The sequence below is a fragment of the Triticum aestivum genome, chromosome 1D, assembly GCF_018294505.1.
Source record: "Triticum aestivum cultivar Chinese Spring chromosome 1D, IWGSC CS RefSeq v2.1, whole genome shotgun sequence".
Lineage (NCBI taxonomy): Eukaryota > Viridiplantae > Streptophyta > Magnoliopsida > Poales > Poaceae > Triticum > Triticum aestivum.
In genome coordinates this window covers 375,032,844-375,046,971 of record NC_057796.1, presented here as the reverse complement: position 1 = coordinate 375,046,971, position 14,128 = coordinate 375,032,844, and the positions used below count along the sequence as shown (strand labels likewise).

Below are 14,128 nucleotides of genomic sequence, written 5' to 3'. Positions count from 1 at the left end.
CTTTCCGATGTCCGAATATAATCGTCCAATATATCGATCTTTACGTCTCGACCATTTCGAGACTCCTCGTCATGTCCCCGATCTCATCCGGGACTCCGAACTACCTTCGGTACATCAAAACACATAAACTCATAGTATAACCGTCATCGAACTTTAAGCATGCGGACCCTACGGGTTCGAGAACTATGTAGACATGACCGAGACACGTCTCCGGTCAATAACCAATAGCGGAACCTGGATGCTCATATTGGCTCCCACATATTCTACGAAGATCTTTATCGGTCAGACCGCATAACAACATACGTTGTTCCCTTTGTCATCGGTATGTCACTTGCCCGAGATTCGATCGTCGGTATCTCAATACCTAGTTCAACCTCGTTACCGGCAAGTCTCTTTACTCGTTCCGTAATACATCATCCCGCAACTAACTCATTAGTTACAATGCTTGCAAGGCTTATAGTAATGTGCATTACCGAGAGGGCCCAGAGATACCTCTCCGACAATCAGAGTGACAAATCCTAATCTCGAAATATGCCAACCCAACAAGTACCTTCGGAGACACCTGTAGAGCACCTTTACAATCACCCAGTTACGTTGTGACGTTTGGTAGCACACAAAGTGTTCCTCCAGTAAACGGGAGTTGCATAATCTCATAGTCATAGGAACATGTATAAGTCATGAAGAAAGCAGTAGCAACATACTAAACGATCGAGTGCTAAGCTAACGGAATGGGTCAAGTCAATCACATCATTCTCCTAATGATGTGATCCCGTTAATCAAACGACAACTCATGTCAATGGCTAGGAAACATAACCATCTTTGATCAACGAGCTAGTCAAGTAGAGGCATACTAGTGACTCTGTTTGTCTATGTATTCACACAAGTATTATGTTTCCGGTTAATACAATTCTAGCATGAATAATAAACATTTATCATGATATAAGGAAATAAATAATAACTTTATTATTGCCTCTAGGGCATATTTCCTTCAAATACCTAGCTCAATCTCATTACCGGCAAGTCTCTTTACTCGTTCCGTAATGCATCATCCCACAACTAACTCATTAGTCACATTGCTTGCAAGGCTTATGGTGCTGTGGATTACCGAGAGGGCCCAGAGATACCTCTCCGACAATCGGAGTGACAAATCCTAATCTCGATCTATGCCAACCCAACAAGTACCATCGGAGACACCTGTAGAGCACCTTTATAATCACCCAGTTACGTTGTGACGTTTGGTAGAACACAAAGTGTTCCTTCGGTAATCGGGAGTTGCATAATCTCATAGTCATAGGAACATGTATAAGTCATGAAGAAAGAAATAGCAGTAAACTAAAATGATCAAGTGCTAAGCTAACGGAATGGGTCAAGTCAATCACATCATTCTCCTAATGAGGTGATCCCGTTTATCAAATGAAAACTCATGTCTATGGTTAGGAAACTTAACCATCTTTGATCAACGAGCTAGTCAAGTAGAGGCATACTAGTGACACTCTGTTTGTCTATGTATTCACACATGTATTATGTTTCCGGTTAATACAATTCTAGCATGAATAATAAACATTTACCATGATATGAGGAAATAAATAATAACTTTATTATTTACTCTAGGGCATATTTCTTTCAGTCTCCCACTTGCACTAGAGTCAATAATCTAGATTACACAGTAATGATTCTAACACCCATGGAGCCTTGGTGTTGATCATGTTTTGCTCGTGGAAGAGGCTTAGTCAACGGGTCTGCAACATTCAGATCTGTATGTATTTTGCAAATCTCCATGTCTCCCACTTGGACTTGATCCCGTATGGAATTGAAGCATCTCTTGATGAGCTTGGTTCTCTTGTGAAATCTAGATTCCTTTGCCAAGGCAATTGCACCAGTATTGTCACAAAAGATTTTCATTGGACCCGATGCACTAGGTATGACGCCTAGATCAGATATGAACTCCTTCATCCAGACACCCTCATTTGCTGCTTCCGAAGCAGCTATGTACTCTGCTTCACACGTAGATCCCGCCACGACGCTTTGTTTAGAACTGCACCAACTGACAGCTCCACCGTTCAATATAAACACGTATCCGGTTTGCGATTTAGAATCGTCCGGATCAATGTCAAAGCTTGCATCAACGTAACCATTTACAACGAGCTCTTTGTCACCTCCATAAACGAGAAACATATCCTTAGTTCTCTTTAGGTACTTCAGGATGTTCTTGACCGCTGTCCAGTGATCCACTCCTGGATTACTTTGGTACCTCCCAGCCAAACTAATAGCAAGGCACACATCAGGTCTGGTACACGGCATTGCCTACATGATAGAGCCTATGGCTGAAGCATAGGGAACACTTTTCATTTTCTCTCTATCTTCTGCAGTGGTCGGGCGTTGAGTCTGACTCAACTTCACACCTTGTAACACAGGCAAGAACCATTTCTTTGCTTGATCCATTTTGAACTTTTTCAAAACTTTGTCAAGGTATGTGCTTTGTGAAAGTCCAATTAAGCGTCTTGATCTATCTCTATAGATCTTGATGCCCAATATATAAGCAGCTTCACCAAGGTCTTTCATTGAAAAACTCTTATTCAAGTATCCTTTTATGCTATCCAAAAATTCTATATCATTTCCAATCAGCAATATGTCATCCACATATAATATTAGAAATGCTACAGTGCTCCCACTCACTTTCTTGTAAATACAGGCTTCTCCAAAAGTCTGTATAAAACCATATGCTTTGATCACATTATGAAAACGTTTATTCCAACTCCGAGAGGCTTGCACCAATCCATAAATGGTTCGCTGGAGTTTGCACACTTTGTTAGCTCCCTTTGGATCGACAAAACCTTCTGGTTGCATCATATACAACTCTTCTTCCAGAAATCCATTCAGGAATGCAGTTTTGACATCTATTTACCAAATTTCATAATCATAAAATGCGGCAATTGCTAACATGATTCGGACAGACTTAAGCATCGCTATGGGTGAGAAAGTCTCATCGTAGTTAACTCCTTGAACTTGTCGAAAACCTTTCGCAACAAGTCGAGCTTTGTAGACAGTAACATTACCGTCAGCGCGAGTCTTTTTCTTTAAGATCCATTTATTCTCTATGGCTTGCCGATCATCGGGCAAGTCAACCAAAGTCCACACTTTGTTCTCATACATGGATCCCATCTCAGATTTCATGGCCTCAAGCCATTTTGCGGAATCTGGGCTCACCATCGCTTGTTCATAGTTTGTAGGTTCGCCTTGGTCAAGTAACATGACCTCCAGAATAGGATTACCGTACCACTCTGGTGTGGATCTTACTCTGGTTGACCTACGAGGTTCGTTAGTAACTTGATCTGAAGTTTCATGATCAACATCATTAGCTTCCTCACTAATTGGTGTAGGTGTCACAAGAACCGGTTTCTGTGATGAACTACTTTCCAATAAGGGAGCAGGTACAGTTACCTCATCAAGTTCTACTTTCCTCCCACTCACTTCTTTCGAGAGAAACTCCTTCTCTAGAAAGGATCCATTTTTAGCAACAAATGTCTTGCCTTCGGATCTGTGATAGAAGGTGTACCCAACAGTTTCCTTTGGGTATCCTATGAAGACACATTTCTCCATTTTGGGTTCGAGCTTATCAGGTTGAAGCTATTTCACATAAGCATCGCAGCCCCAAACTTTAAGAAACGACAACTTTGGTTTCTTGACAAACCATAGTTCATAAGGTGCCGTCTCAACGGATTTCGATGGTGCCCTATTTAACGTGAATGCAGCCGTCTCTAAAGCATAAACCAAAACGATAGCGGTAAATCAGTAAGAGACATCATAGATCGCACCATATCTAGTAAAGTACGATTACGACGTTCGGACATACCATTACGTTGTGGTGTTCCGGGTGGCGTGAGTTGCGAAACTATTCCGCATTGTTTCAAATGTAGACCAAACTCGTAACTCAAATATTCTCCTCCACGATCAGATCGTAGAAACTTTATTTTCTTGTTACGATGATTTTCCACTTCACTCTGAAATTCTTTGAACTTTTCAAATGTTTCGGACTTATATTTCATTAAGTAGATATACCCATATTTGCTCGAATGGTCAGTGAAGGTGAGAAAATAACGTTACCCGCCGCGAGCCTCAATATTCATTGGACCACATACATCAGTATGTATGATTTCCAACAAATCTGTTGCTCGCTCGATTGTTCCGGAGAACGGCGTTTTAGTCATCTTGCCCATAAGGCATGGTTTGCAAGTACCAAGTGATTCATAATCAAGTGATTCCAAAAGTCCATCAGTATGTAGTTTCTTCATGCACTTTACACCAATATGACCCAAACGACAGTGCCACAAATAAGTTGCACTATCATTATCAACTCTGAATCTTTTGGCTTTAACATTATGAATATGTGTATCACTACTACTGAGATTCAACACAAATAGACCACTCTTCAAGGGTGCATGACCATAAAAGATATTACTCATATAAATAGAACAACCATTATTCTCAGATTTCAATGAATAACCGTCTCGCATCAAACAAGATCCAGATATAATGTTCATGCTTAACGCTAGCACCAAATAACAATTATTCAGGTCTAAAACTAATCCCGAAGGTAGATGTAGAGGTAGCGTGCCGACGGCGATCACATTGACTTTGGAACCATTTCCCACGCGCATCGTCACCTCGTCCTTAGGCAGTCTTCATTTAATCTGTAGTCCCTCTTTCGAGTTGCAAATATTAGCAACAGAACCAGTATCAAATACCCAGGTGCTACTGTGAGCTCTAGTAAGGTACACATCAATAACATGTATATCACATATACCTTTGTTCACCTTGCCATCCTTCTTATCCGCCAAATACTTGGGGCAGTTCCGCTTCCAGTGACCAGTCTGTTTGCAGTAGAAGCACTCAGTCTCAGGCTTAGATCCAGACTTGGGTTTCTTCTCTTGAGCAGCAACTTGTTTGCCGTTCTTCTTGAAGTTCCCCTTCTTCTTCCCTTTACCCTTTTTCTTGAAACTGGTGGTCTTGTTGACCATCAACACTTGATGCTCCTTCTTGATTTCTACCTCCGCAGCCTTTAGCATTGCGAAGAGCTCGGAAATTGTCTTATCCATCCCTTGCATATTATAGTTCATCACGAAGCTCTTGTAACTTGGTGGTAGTGATTGAAGAATTCTGTCAATGACACTATCATCCGGAAGATTAACTCCCAATTGAATCAAGTGATTGTTATACCCAGACATTTTGAGTATATGTTCACTGACACAACTATTCTCCTCCATCTTGTAGCTGTAGAACTTATTGGAGACTTCATATCTCTCAATCCGGGCATTTGCTTGAAAAATTAACTTCAACTCCTGGAACATCTCATATGCTCCATGACGTTCAAAACGTTGTTGAAGTCCCGGTTCTAAGCCGTAAAGCATGGCACACTGAACTATCGAGTAGTCATCAGCTTTGCTCTGCCAGACGTTCTTAACGCCGTCAGTTGCATCTGCAGCAGGCCTGGCACCCAGCGGTGCTTCCAGGACGTAATTCTTCTGTGCAGCAATGAGGATAATCCTCAAGTTACGGACCCAGTCCGTGTAATTGCTACCATCATCTTTCAACTTTGCTTTCTCAAGGAACGCATTAAAATTCAACGGAACAACAGCACGGGCCATCTATCTACAACAACATAGACAAGCAAAATACTATTAGGTACTAAGTTCATGATAAATTTAAATTCAATTGATCATATTACTTAAGAACTCCCACTTAGATAGACATCCCTCTAATCATCTAAGTGATCACGTGATCCATATCAACTAAACCATAAACGATCATCATGTGAGATGGAGTAGTTTTCAATGGTGAACATCACTATCTTGATCATATCTACTATATGATTCATGCTCGACCTTTCGGTCTCAGTGTTCCGAGGCCATATCTGCATATGATAGGCTCGTCAAGTTTAACCCGAGTATTCTGCGTGTGCAAAACTGTCTTACACCCGTTGTAGATGAACGTTGAGCTTATCACACCCGATCATCACGTGATGTCTCTGCACGACGAACTTTGGCAACGGTGCATACTCAGGGAGACCACTTTTTCCTTGAAATTTAGTGAGAGATCATCTTATAATGCTACCGTCAAACAAAGCAGAATAAGATGCATAAAGGATAAACATCACATGCAATCAATATAAGTGATATGATATGGCCATCATCATCTTGTGCCTTTGATCTCCATCTCCAAAGAACCGTCATGATCACCATCATCACCGGCGCGACACCTTGATCTCCATCGTAGCATCTTTGTCGTCTCGCCAACTATTGCGTCTACGACTATCGCTACCGCTTAGTGATAAAGTAAAGCAATTACAGGGTGATTGCATTGCATACAATAAAGCGACAACCATATGGCTCCTGCCAGTTGCCGATAACTCCGTTACAAAACATGATCATCTCATACAATAAAATATAGCATCATGTCTTGACCATATCACATCACAACATGCCCTGCAAAAACAAGTTAGACGTCCTCTACTTTGTTGTTGCAAGTTTTACGTGGCTGCTACGGGCTGAGCAAGAACTGTTCTTACCTATGCATCAAAACCACAATGATAGTTCGTCAAGTTAGTGATGTTTTAACCTTCTCAAGGACCGGGCGTAGTCACACTCGGTTCAACTAAAGTTGGAGAAACTGACACCCGCCAGCCACCTGTGTGCAAAGCACGTCGGTAGAACCAGTCTCGCGTAAGCGTATGCGTAATGTCGGTCCGGGCCGCTTCATCCAACAATACCGCCGAACCAAAGTATGACATGCTGGTAAGCAGTATGACTTGTATCGCCCACAACTCACTTGTGTTCTACTCGTGCATATAACATCTACGCATAAACCTGGCTCGGATGCCACTGTTGAGGAACGTAGTAATTTCAAAAAAAATCCTACGCACACGCAAGATCATGGTGATGCATAGCAACGAGAGGGGAGAGTGTCATCTACGTACCCTCGTAGACCGTAAGCGGAAGCGTTATAACAACGCGGTTGATGTAGTCGTACGTCTTCACGATCGACCAATCCTCAGTACCGAACGTACGACACCTCCGCGTTCAGCACATGTTCAGCTTGGTGACGTCCCGTGAACTCACGATCCAGTAGAGCTTCCGGGAAGAGCTTGGTCAGCACGACGGCGTGGTGACGGTGATGATGATGCTACCGACGCAGGGCTTCACCTAAGCACCGCTACGATATGACCGAGGTGGATTATGGTGGAGGGGGGCACCGCACACGGCTAAGAGATCAACAGATCAATTGTTGTGTCTATGGGGTGCCCCCTGCCCCCGTATATAAAGGAGTTATGGGGGAGGCTGCTGGCCAGGAGGAGGGCGCGCCAAGGGGGGAGTCCTGCTGCCACCGGGAGTAGGACTCCTCCTTTCCTAGTAGGAGTAGGAGAAGGGGGAAGGGAAGGAGAGAGGAGGAAGGAAAGGGGGGCGCCGCCCCCTCCTTGTCCAATTCGGACTAGAGGGGGAGGGAGCGCGCGACCTGCCCTGGCCGCCCCTCCTCTTCTCCACTAAGGCCCATTAGGCCCAATATACTCCCCCCCCCGGGGGGGGGGGGTTCCGGTAACCCCCCGGTACTCCGGTATATGTCCGAAACCTCCCGAAACACTTCCGGTGTCCGGACATAGTCGTCCAATATATCAATCTTTACGTCTCGACCATTTCAAGACTCCTCGTCATGTCCGTGATCATATCCGGGACTCTGAACTACCTTCGGTACATCAAAACACAAAAACTCATAATACCGATCGTCACAGAACTTTAAGCGTGCGGACCCTACGGGTTCGAGAACTATGTAGACATGACCGAGAAACGTCTCCGGTCAATAACCAATAGCGGAACCTGGATGCTCATATTGGTTCCTACATATTCTACGAAGAACTCTATCGGTCAAACCGCATAACAACATACGTTGTTCCCTTTGTCATCGGTATGTTACTTGCCCGAGATTCGATCGTCGGTATCTCAATACCTAGCTCAATCTCGTTACCGGCAAGTCTCTTTACTCATTCCGTAATGCATCATCCCGCAACTAACTCATTAGTCACATTGCTTGCAAGGCTTATAGTGACGTGCATTACCGAGAGGGCCCAGAGATACTTCTCCGACAATCGGAGTGACAAATCCTAATCTCGATCTATGCCAACCCAACAAGTACCATCGGAGACACCTGTAGAGCACCTTTATAATCACCCAGTTATGTTGTGACGTTTGGTAGCACACAAAGTGTTCCTTCGGTAATCGGGAGTTGCATAATCTCATAGTCATAGGAACATGTATAAGTCATGAAGAAAGCAATTACAGTAAACTAAAACGATCAAGTGCTAAGCTAACGGAATGGGTCAAGTCAATCACATCATTCTCCTAACGATGTGATCCCGTTTATCAAATGACAACTCATGTCTATGGTTAGGAAACTTAACCATCTTTGATCAACGAGCTAGTCAAGTAGAGGCATACTAGCTAGTGACACTCTGTTTGTCTATGTATTCACACATGTATTATGTTTCCGGTTAATACAATTCTAGCATGGGTAATAAACATTTATCACGATATGAGGTAATAAATAATAACTTTATTATTGCCTCTAGGGCATATTTCCTTCAGGTGGCGTGGTGGATGTGCCTGCTGGAGTCGGGGACGGCGGCTGGCGAGGCGCAGCTCGGCCAAATCTGACCTCCTGCGGGGCGGGCCGTGGACGGCGCGGGTCAAGGAGGGCGGTGGTGGTGCGAGCCAGGGGTCGGGGACGGCGGCAAGCGGCCCGGCCAGATCTGACCTCACGGCGGCGCGGGCCGCGTTCGGCTAGGGCTGCGGGCGGCTGCCTCGACCGGGGGCATCTCGGCTGGTTGGGGTGGCGGCGCAGTGGCGGTGAAAGCGGATCTGCCCGCGGCAGCGGCCGGCTTCTCCGGCGTCGGCTCGTCTGCGTTCGGACCGTCTCGACCTTCGCCCCATCGCCTCGTCGTCCGGGCGCTACTCCCATCAAAGGGCTGGTCCTCACCCAGCAGCGGTCCACCGCTCGTCTCGCGCCCGGTGCTGCATGACCGATCTCATCTCGCGCACGGTGCAGCGGGATCGAGCTCGTCTCACGCACGGTGAAGCAGGACTGACCTCATCACCCTCTCGGTGTTGCAGGACCGAGCTCGTCTCGCGCTCGGGGCAGCAGGACAGGTCGGTGGATGCCAGTTCTGGCCGGCCTTTCGGGTCTCGACGCTGGGGGTCGCCCCGGGGTGCGAAAGGTGGGACCTTTCCGCTCATCTCTTTCGTTGGGGTGGAGGCGGGTCTCGTATGAGGTGGTGTCAAGGTCTTGGATGCCGGGGCGGCAGCCTTGGTGGTGGTAGCACGGTGCTTTTGGGCAGAGCCCGCGCCATGGCGCTGCCCGGTCACCATAGCCGTGTGGGCGGCGTGGTTGCCGGGATGTGGCGTTTGGTGGCTGTGAGTGTTGGACGAGGTGAAAACCTGTTCTATCTTCGGACGGACCGGCGGCAGCGAAGATCGTTCCCTTCTTGAAGGCGTCATCGCGGCTCTCATTGCCCGTCATGCGGCTCCAGGAGAAACTCTGATCCTTGGATCGGGCGGTGGCGGCGCTCCGGTGCTGTACCCTTGCTGAAGGCGCAGCCTTGGAGCACATGGTTCGTCATATGTAGCTTCATCTCTTCGTGGTGGTAGTGCTAGGAGTGGTGTTGCTGCGCTCAGCGCCTATGTATCCAGCCTAGGGTGTGTGTTGCGGTGGCGTGTGTTTGTACTGAATGCTTGATGGTCGGTGCTTTATATATAAAGCGGGGCGAAAGACTTTTTCGGTACAGTGAGGGTACAATATAGGTTTCATTATGGTGTGTAGTTGTAGGTCCTGCACCTATTTTGGTAACTATGGCCGTATTTATTTTATTGGACTTGTATGCTACAAAAATAATCTTTCTCTTGAAGCAATAAGAGCTCTGCATTTACATGAATTGCACATGATTTTGTACCCTGCACATGCTCTTCTGCCGTATCTGATCGTGGCCATACCCGAAATCATGGAGCTGGCTTTGTACGTTGAGACCCCCTAGCAGATGTGAGCTGCTTCCAGTTGCTTGTTTTCTTGGCTGCCCAAATTAGAACCACTTGTTGAGCAATCCTCACTTGGAAGTTGTTGATAGTGAGCTGCCGCTTCTGTACCCTTAGCTGTTCCATCGACCGGAGAACTCTCACTTCATACATTACAAGATTATTAGGTGTGTCAGATTTCTGCAATGACTGACATGTCTGCACATGGGTCTCGAATGTCTCGAAAGAACTTACTTCTGTGAGTAGACGATTAATCCAATGGCCACAACTGAGAATGCTACGTAGTACAGCCAGTTGATCTGTTGCAACTAAATCATGTCAGCATATATATGCTACTCCCTCCATTCACAGATATAAGACGTTTTGGATATTTCAATATGGACTGCATACAGACTGAAATGAGTGAACAAACACACTAAAATGCATATATATACATCTGAATCAGAAAAAGTTGGAACATCTTATAATAGCGAACGGAAGAAAATATATATATTATGATTTAGTGCAAGGATCGGTCAGAAATGGTCACCTGATGTTCATAGAACAATAGTCGAATGGCTACTGCCCACATGTCAGATGTTAAGAGTGAGAGATTAAACAACGTTGATCCACTCATCTGCAAGAGCTATCGCAATCAATGGGCTAAACTACTATTGCACTGTAATAAGAAATGAAACAGGCTTCTTGCTGATAGTTCCTAATGAAGTACTCCCTCCGTTAAAGTAAGTGTCGTGGTTTTAGTTTAAATTTGAACTAAAACCACAACACTTATTTTGGAACGGAGAGAGTAATATTAACCAAGTAGCTTATTTTTGTAGTTTATTCAGATACTTCATAACTCCTTGTTTGGACCAATTTTTATTTGATTCATACTTGTGTAGCTTAATTTCTGCCTAACATGTTCGAGGGAACTTAACCTTAAGGACAAATGGAGTAATGGAGGAGAACGTAAATATTGCAATGGCATATCCAGCGAATGAACTAATCTGAAAATGAAAAAGGGAAAAATATTCAAAGCAGAAGTCAGTATTCTGTCAGATAATTCAAAAAAAGTGTATTGCAGATAAAAAGAGTTAAACCAAAACTATAGTGTGCTACCATTGTTGGAGACCAGGCAATTGCTTCTAGGGTCTTTCTTTCGAATATAAATCTGATGTTTTTTCAGGTCAAGGGCTAACATGAGTATTTGCTTCAGAAAAGTGTATATCAAGACATTTTTGTTCCAGATAAAAATATAGTGATAGCATAACCATGCAAGAACAAGAGCAAAGCTATGAATGGCAACATAAACGGATCATCTCAGTTTTCTCTACTGATTTGTAATTAATAGTGAACTGCAGAAAGGATACATCTGAATTATGCTGACAAGCAACTGAAATAGTCCAAGCATCGCAACAAGTTCCACTCGGTCGTTCTTCTTGACACAGTATTCCTGCATACTCAAAGAAATTGCTCTACTTACTAGAATTTTGAGAAAACATTGCTCATTAGTAGCAGAATTCATCACTAACCTCTCCAACATTGCTAAATGCAAAGCAAACTGTCCCGGCAATAACAAGGGCATCCCCTAGAAGTGGCATTTGACCTGGATCTGCAGAAAATGAAGTTTTTCTGTAAGCTGATAACACTTTTTTCTGCTGTAGAAATTGATGAAACCATTTCAGCATGTTGGGTTCATGAATTAAGTTTTGATTTGAGCACATCTGTACCTGCTCTGTTGCCAATTTTACATCTTATTCATCTATAAATTTGATCTCATTGGCTATCATACTACTCCCTCCGATCCATATTAATTGTCGCTGATTTAGTTCAAAGTTTAATTAATCAACGAAAATTAATATGGATCGGAGGGACTACATATTTTGATCTAAAAGAAAAGTAATAGGGGAGAGGCATACTGTCAACTCTGTCAAGAACTTGTTGCTGAGAATTTTTTTTTTTGAAAATGGCATTCTGCATTGGTATTGTAACTCTCAAGTACTCCTTCCGTTCCATAATTCTTGTTGTGGTTTTAGTTAAAATTTGAACTAAAACCACAACAAGAATTATGGAACGGAGGGAGTAGTTGCATACTTACCTTGCTCATCTGGAGATTTTGCATCTGAAAGGAGCACAAGACCTAGGCCTGCCACGCAGGTCCCTGCCCCTAGAAATTGCCAGAAAGAATATCTCGTGCCTAGTGCGTACCATGTGAGTAGGATGACCCAGACAACAGTCCAACAATCCAACAATGTTACACTGGTGATCGATGAGTACTGGTATGCCTTGACAACTGAAATACAAGCTTTAGGATTATAACATGTTCATATGCTCATCGTCAGGAGCAAAGATAGCCCTAGGATTATAACATTTCTTTGCATCTCACTGAAGTGTGTACTTTTTCTACTCACCCAGATAGCCCCCCTGCGTATCGACGAAGGCCAGCGCTAAGTACCAATACCAAGGTATCTGCAAGACAAGAGTGCCCTCAAGAGTGTGAGGTGTGTGAAAGACTGAAAGCACGAAATAATGGTAAGCTCCATGACCGGTTTTCATGCCGCTGTGTGCTCTGCTCACCCGCGGCTTCTGTCGTCGATGCAAGAGGATTGGTACATAAACTAAGGTCAAGAGGAGGTATGCGAAGAATGATTGTGTGAGTGGTGCATCAACTCCTGCATAAATACATAGAAGTGAAACAAACCATATCTTATCTCCTGGGTTATCAAATGATGATCCCTCTTGGACTAACTAGGCCAATGCATGCAGAAGATGGGTAATTCTTAGTAACTGAGAAGGAAGATTAGTAAGAGCTAGCTGTATGAAATGGTAATTCTGAATCTATGGGTTAGGCAGGGTGGGTACCAAGATTGGCAAGGAAGGAGGAGGCAAAGCTGGCGGCGGCCACGGAGAAGGCCAAGAGCTGGCCGAGGAAGAGCACCAGCACCAGGCCTCTCGCGTCCTTCTTCTTGATCTCCATGCTGACCTCAGATGGGGATGCACAGGAGAGTTTATATATATGCTTACTGAGGGGAAAAGCCGGAGCAGAAGAGTGGAAGGTAGACTGGCAGCTGAGCCTCGTGCCGTAAACTAAGGTTAGCTGAGAGAGAGACGGAGAGTCCCTTTCAAGAAAAAGAAAGCCGAGAGCAACGCGTGACCATCTCATTGAGGGTATCCCCAAGATTACCAAATCAGGACACGGTGTTTCCCCTTTTTAGCGGGTGAGGACTGAGGACACAGCATTTCTGATCTCGAGTTCACATGCACCCGCGTGAACTGTAAAATCCAAAAACAATAGTAAATAAATTCAAAACATTATGACTTATCTTTGTGATAAACATTGATGAATCTTTCACATGCGTGCAAAAAATCGTGATGGAATGACATCCGTGGTTATTTTGTAGCGTCGTTTTTTTCACAGACCTTCAGGAATGTCATTCCATCACGTTGGAGCGCTGGTGGACAATTTACCAATATTTGCTGCCAAAAAGATCAGATTCGCTTTAATTTTATTTACTGTTTTTAAAATTTTACTGTTCATTCGTGTGCATCTCTGGATCAGAAGTATATGCAAAGAGAGCTCCTATAGCGTGCATAATAATGGGGATTGATTGATTGTGAGCCCCCGCGTCGCTCTCGTGGGGGCGACTCGGGCGGAAACCCTAGCCGTCGCCGCCCCCAGCTTTTTCTCCCTTGTCTCCTCTGCCATCGCCGGAGGAAGCCGGCGGGCCCCTTGGCCGACGACGGTGGCAAGGTTGCCTACTTGCGTGGCGGTTTCTCCCCCGCGGGGAGCTCTCCGTTCGTGTTGGCGCGTCGCCCCAGACGACGCGGTGATGGCGGCGGAGATTGGGAGCCAAGGCAATGGCCCCAGAGCTGGTGGTGGTCCTCCCATGGCGGATGGCGGCTCGAGCCGCGTTTGCCGGTGGGACGCAGCGCTAGGTGAGGGGCGTGGCGGCGTGGTCGCGCGGCCCTGCATCCGCAACGTGGTGGCGACCTCGCATCCGGCGTGCTCGAGGGCGTGGCGGTCATTGACATGGGCTTCGGGCGGCGCATGTTGTCTTCTTCTCTGCCGGCCTGGC

General features: G+C 45.1%; 1 protein-coding gene across 1 annotated transcript; it reads right to left on the bottom strand.

The window, feature by feature from the left end:
- Positions 1–9,829: 9,829 nt before the first annotated feature.
- LOC123170360 (solute carrier family 35 member F1-like) lies at positions 9,830–13,084 on the bottom strand. The gene is made up of 11 exons (XM_044588211.1): positions 12,915–13,084; positions 12,630–12,724; positions 12,464–12,521; positions 12,151–12,345; positions 11,585–11,664; positions 11,423–11,505; positions 11,172–11,223; positions 10,991–11,059; positions 10,603–10,689; positions 10,308–10,372; positions 9,830–10,216 (listed from the first exon to the last, which is right to left on the bottom strand). Exons 1-11 carry the CDS (start codon positions 13,027–13,029, stop codon positions 10,072–10,074), a joined length of 1,044 nt encoding a protein of 347 aa, XP_044444146.1. The 5' UTR covers positions 13,030–13,084; the 3' UTR covers positions 9,830–10,071.
- Between the last annotated feature and the right edge of the window lie 1,044 nt (positions 13,085–14,128).

Coding starts and splice junctions, on each gene's coding strand:
- LOC123170360 (XM_044588211.1), bottom strand. CDS start 13,029: ATGGAGATCAAGAAGAAGGACGCGAGAGGCCTGGTGCTGGTGCTCTTC. Junction 12,522..12,629: donor ATCGACGACAGAAGCCGCGG/GTGAGCAGAGCA, acceptor CTTGTCTTGCAG/ATACCTTGGTATTGGTACTT. Junction 11,665..12,150: donor AAAATCTCCAGATGAGCAAG/GTAAGTATGCAA, acceptor CATTTTCTGCAG/ATCCAGGTCAAATGCCACTT.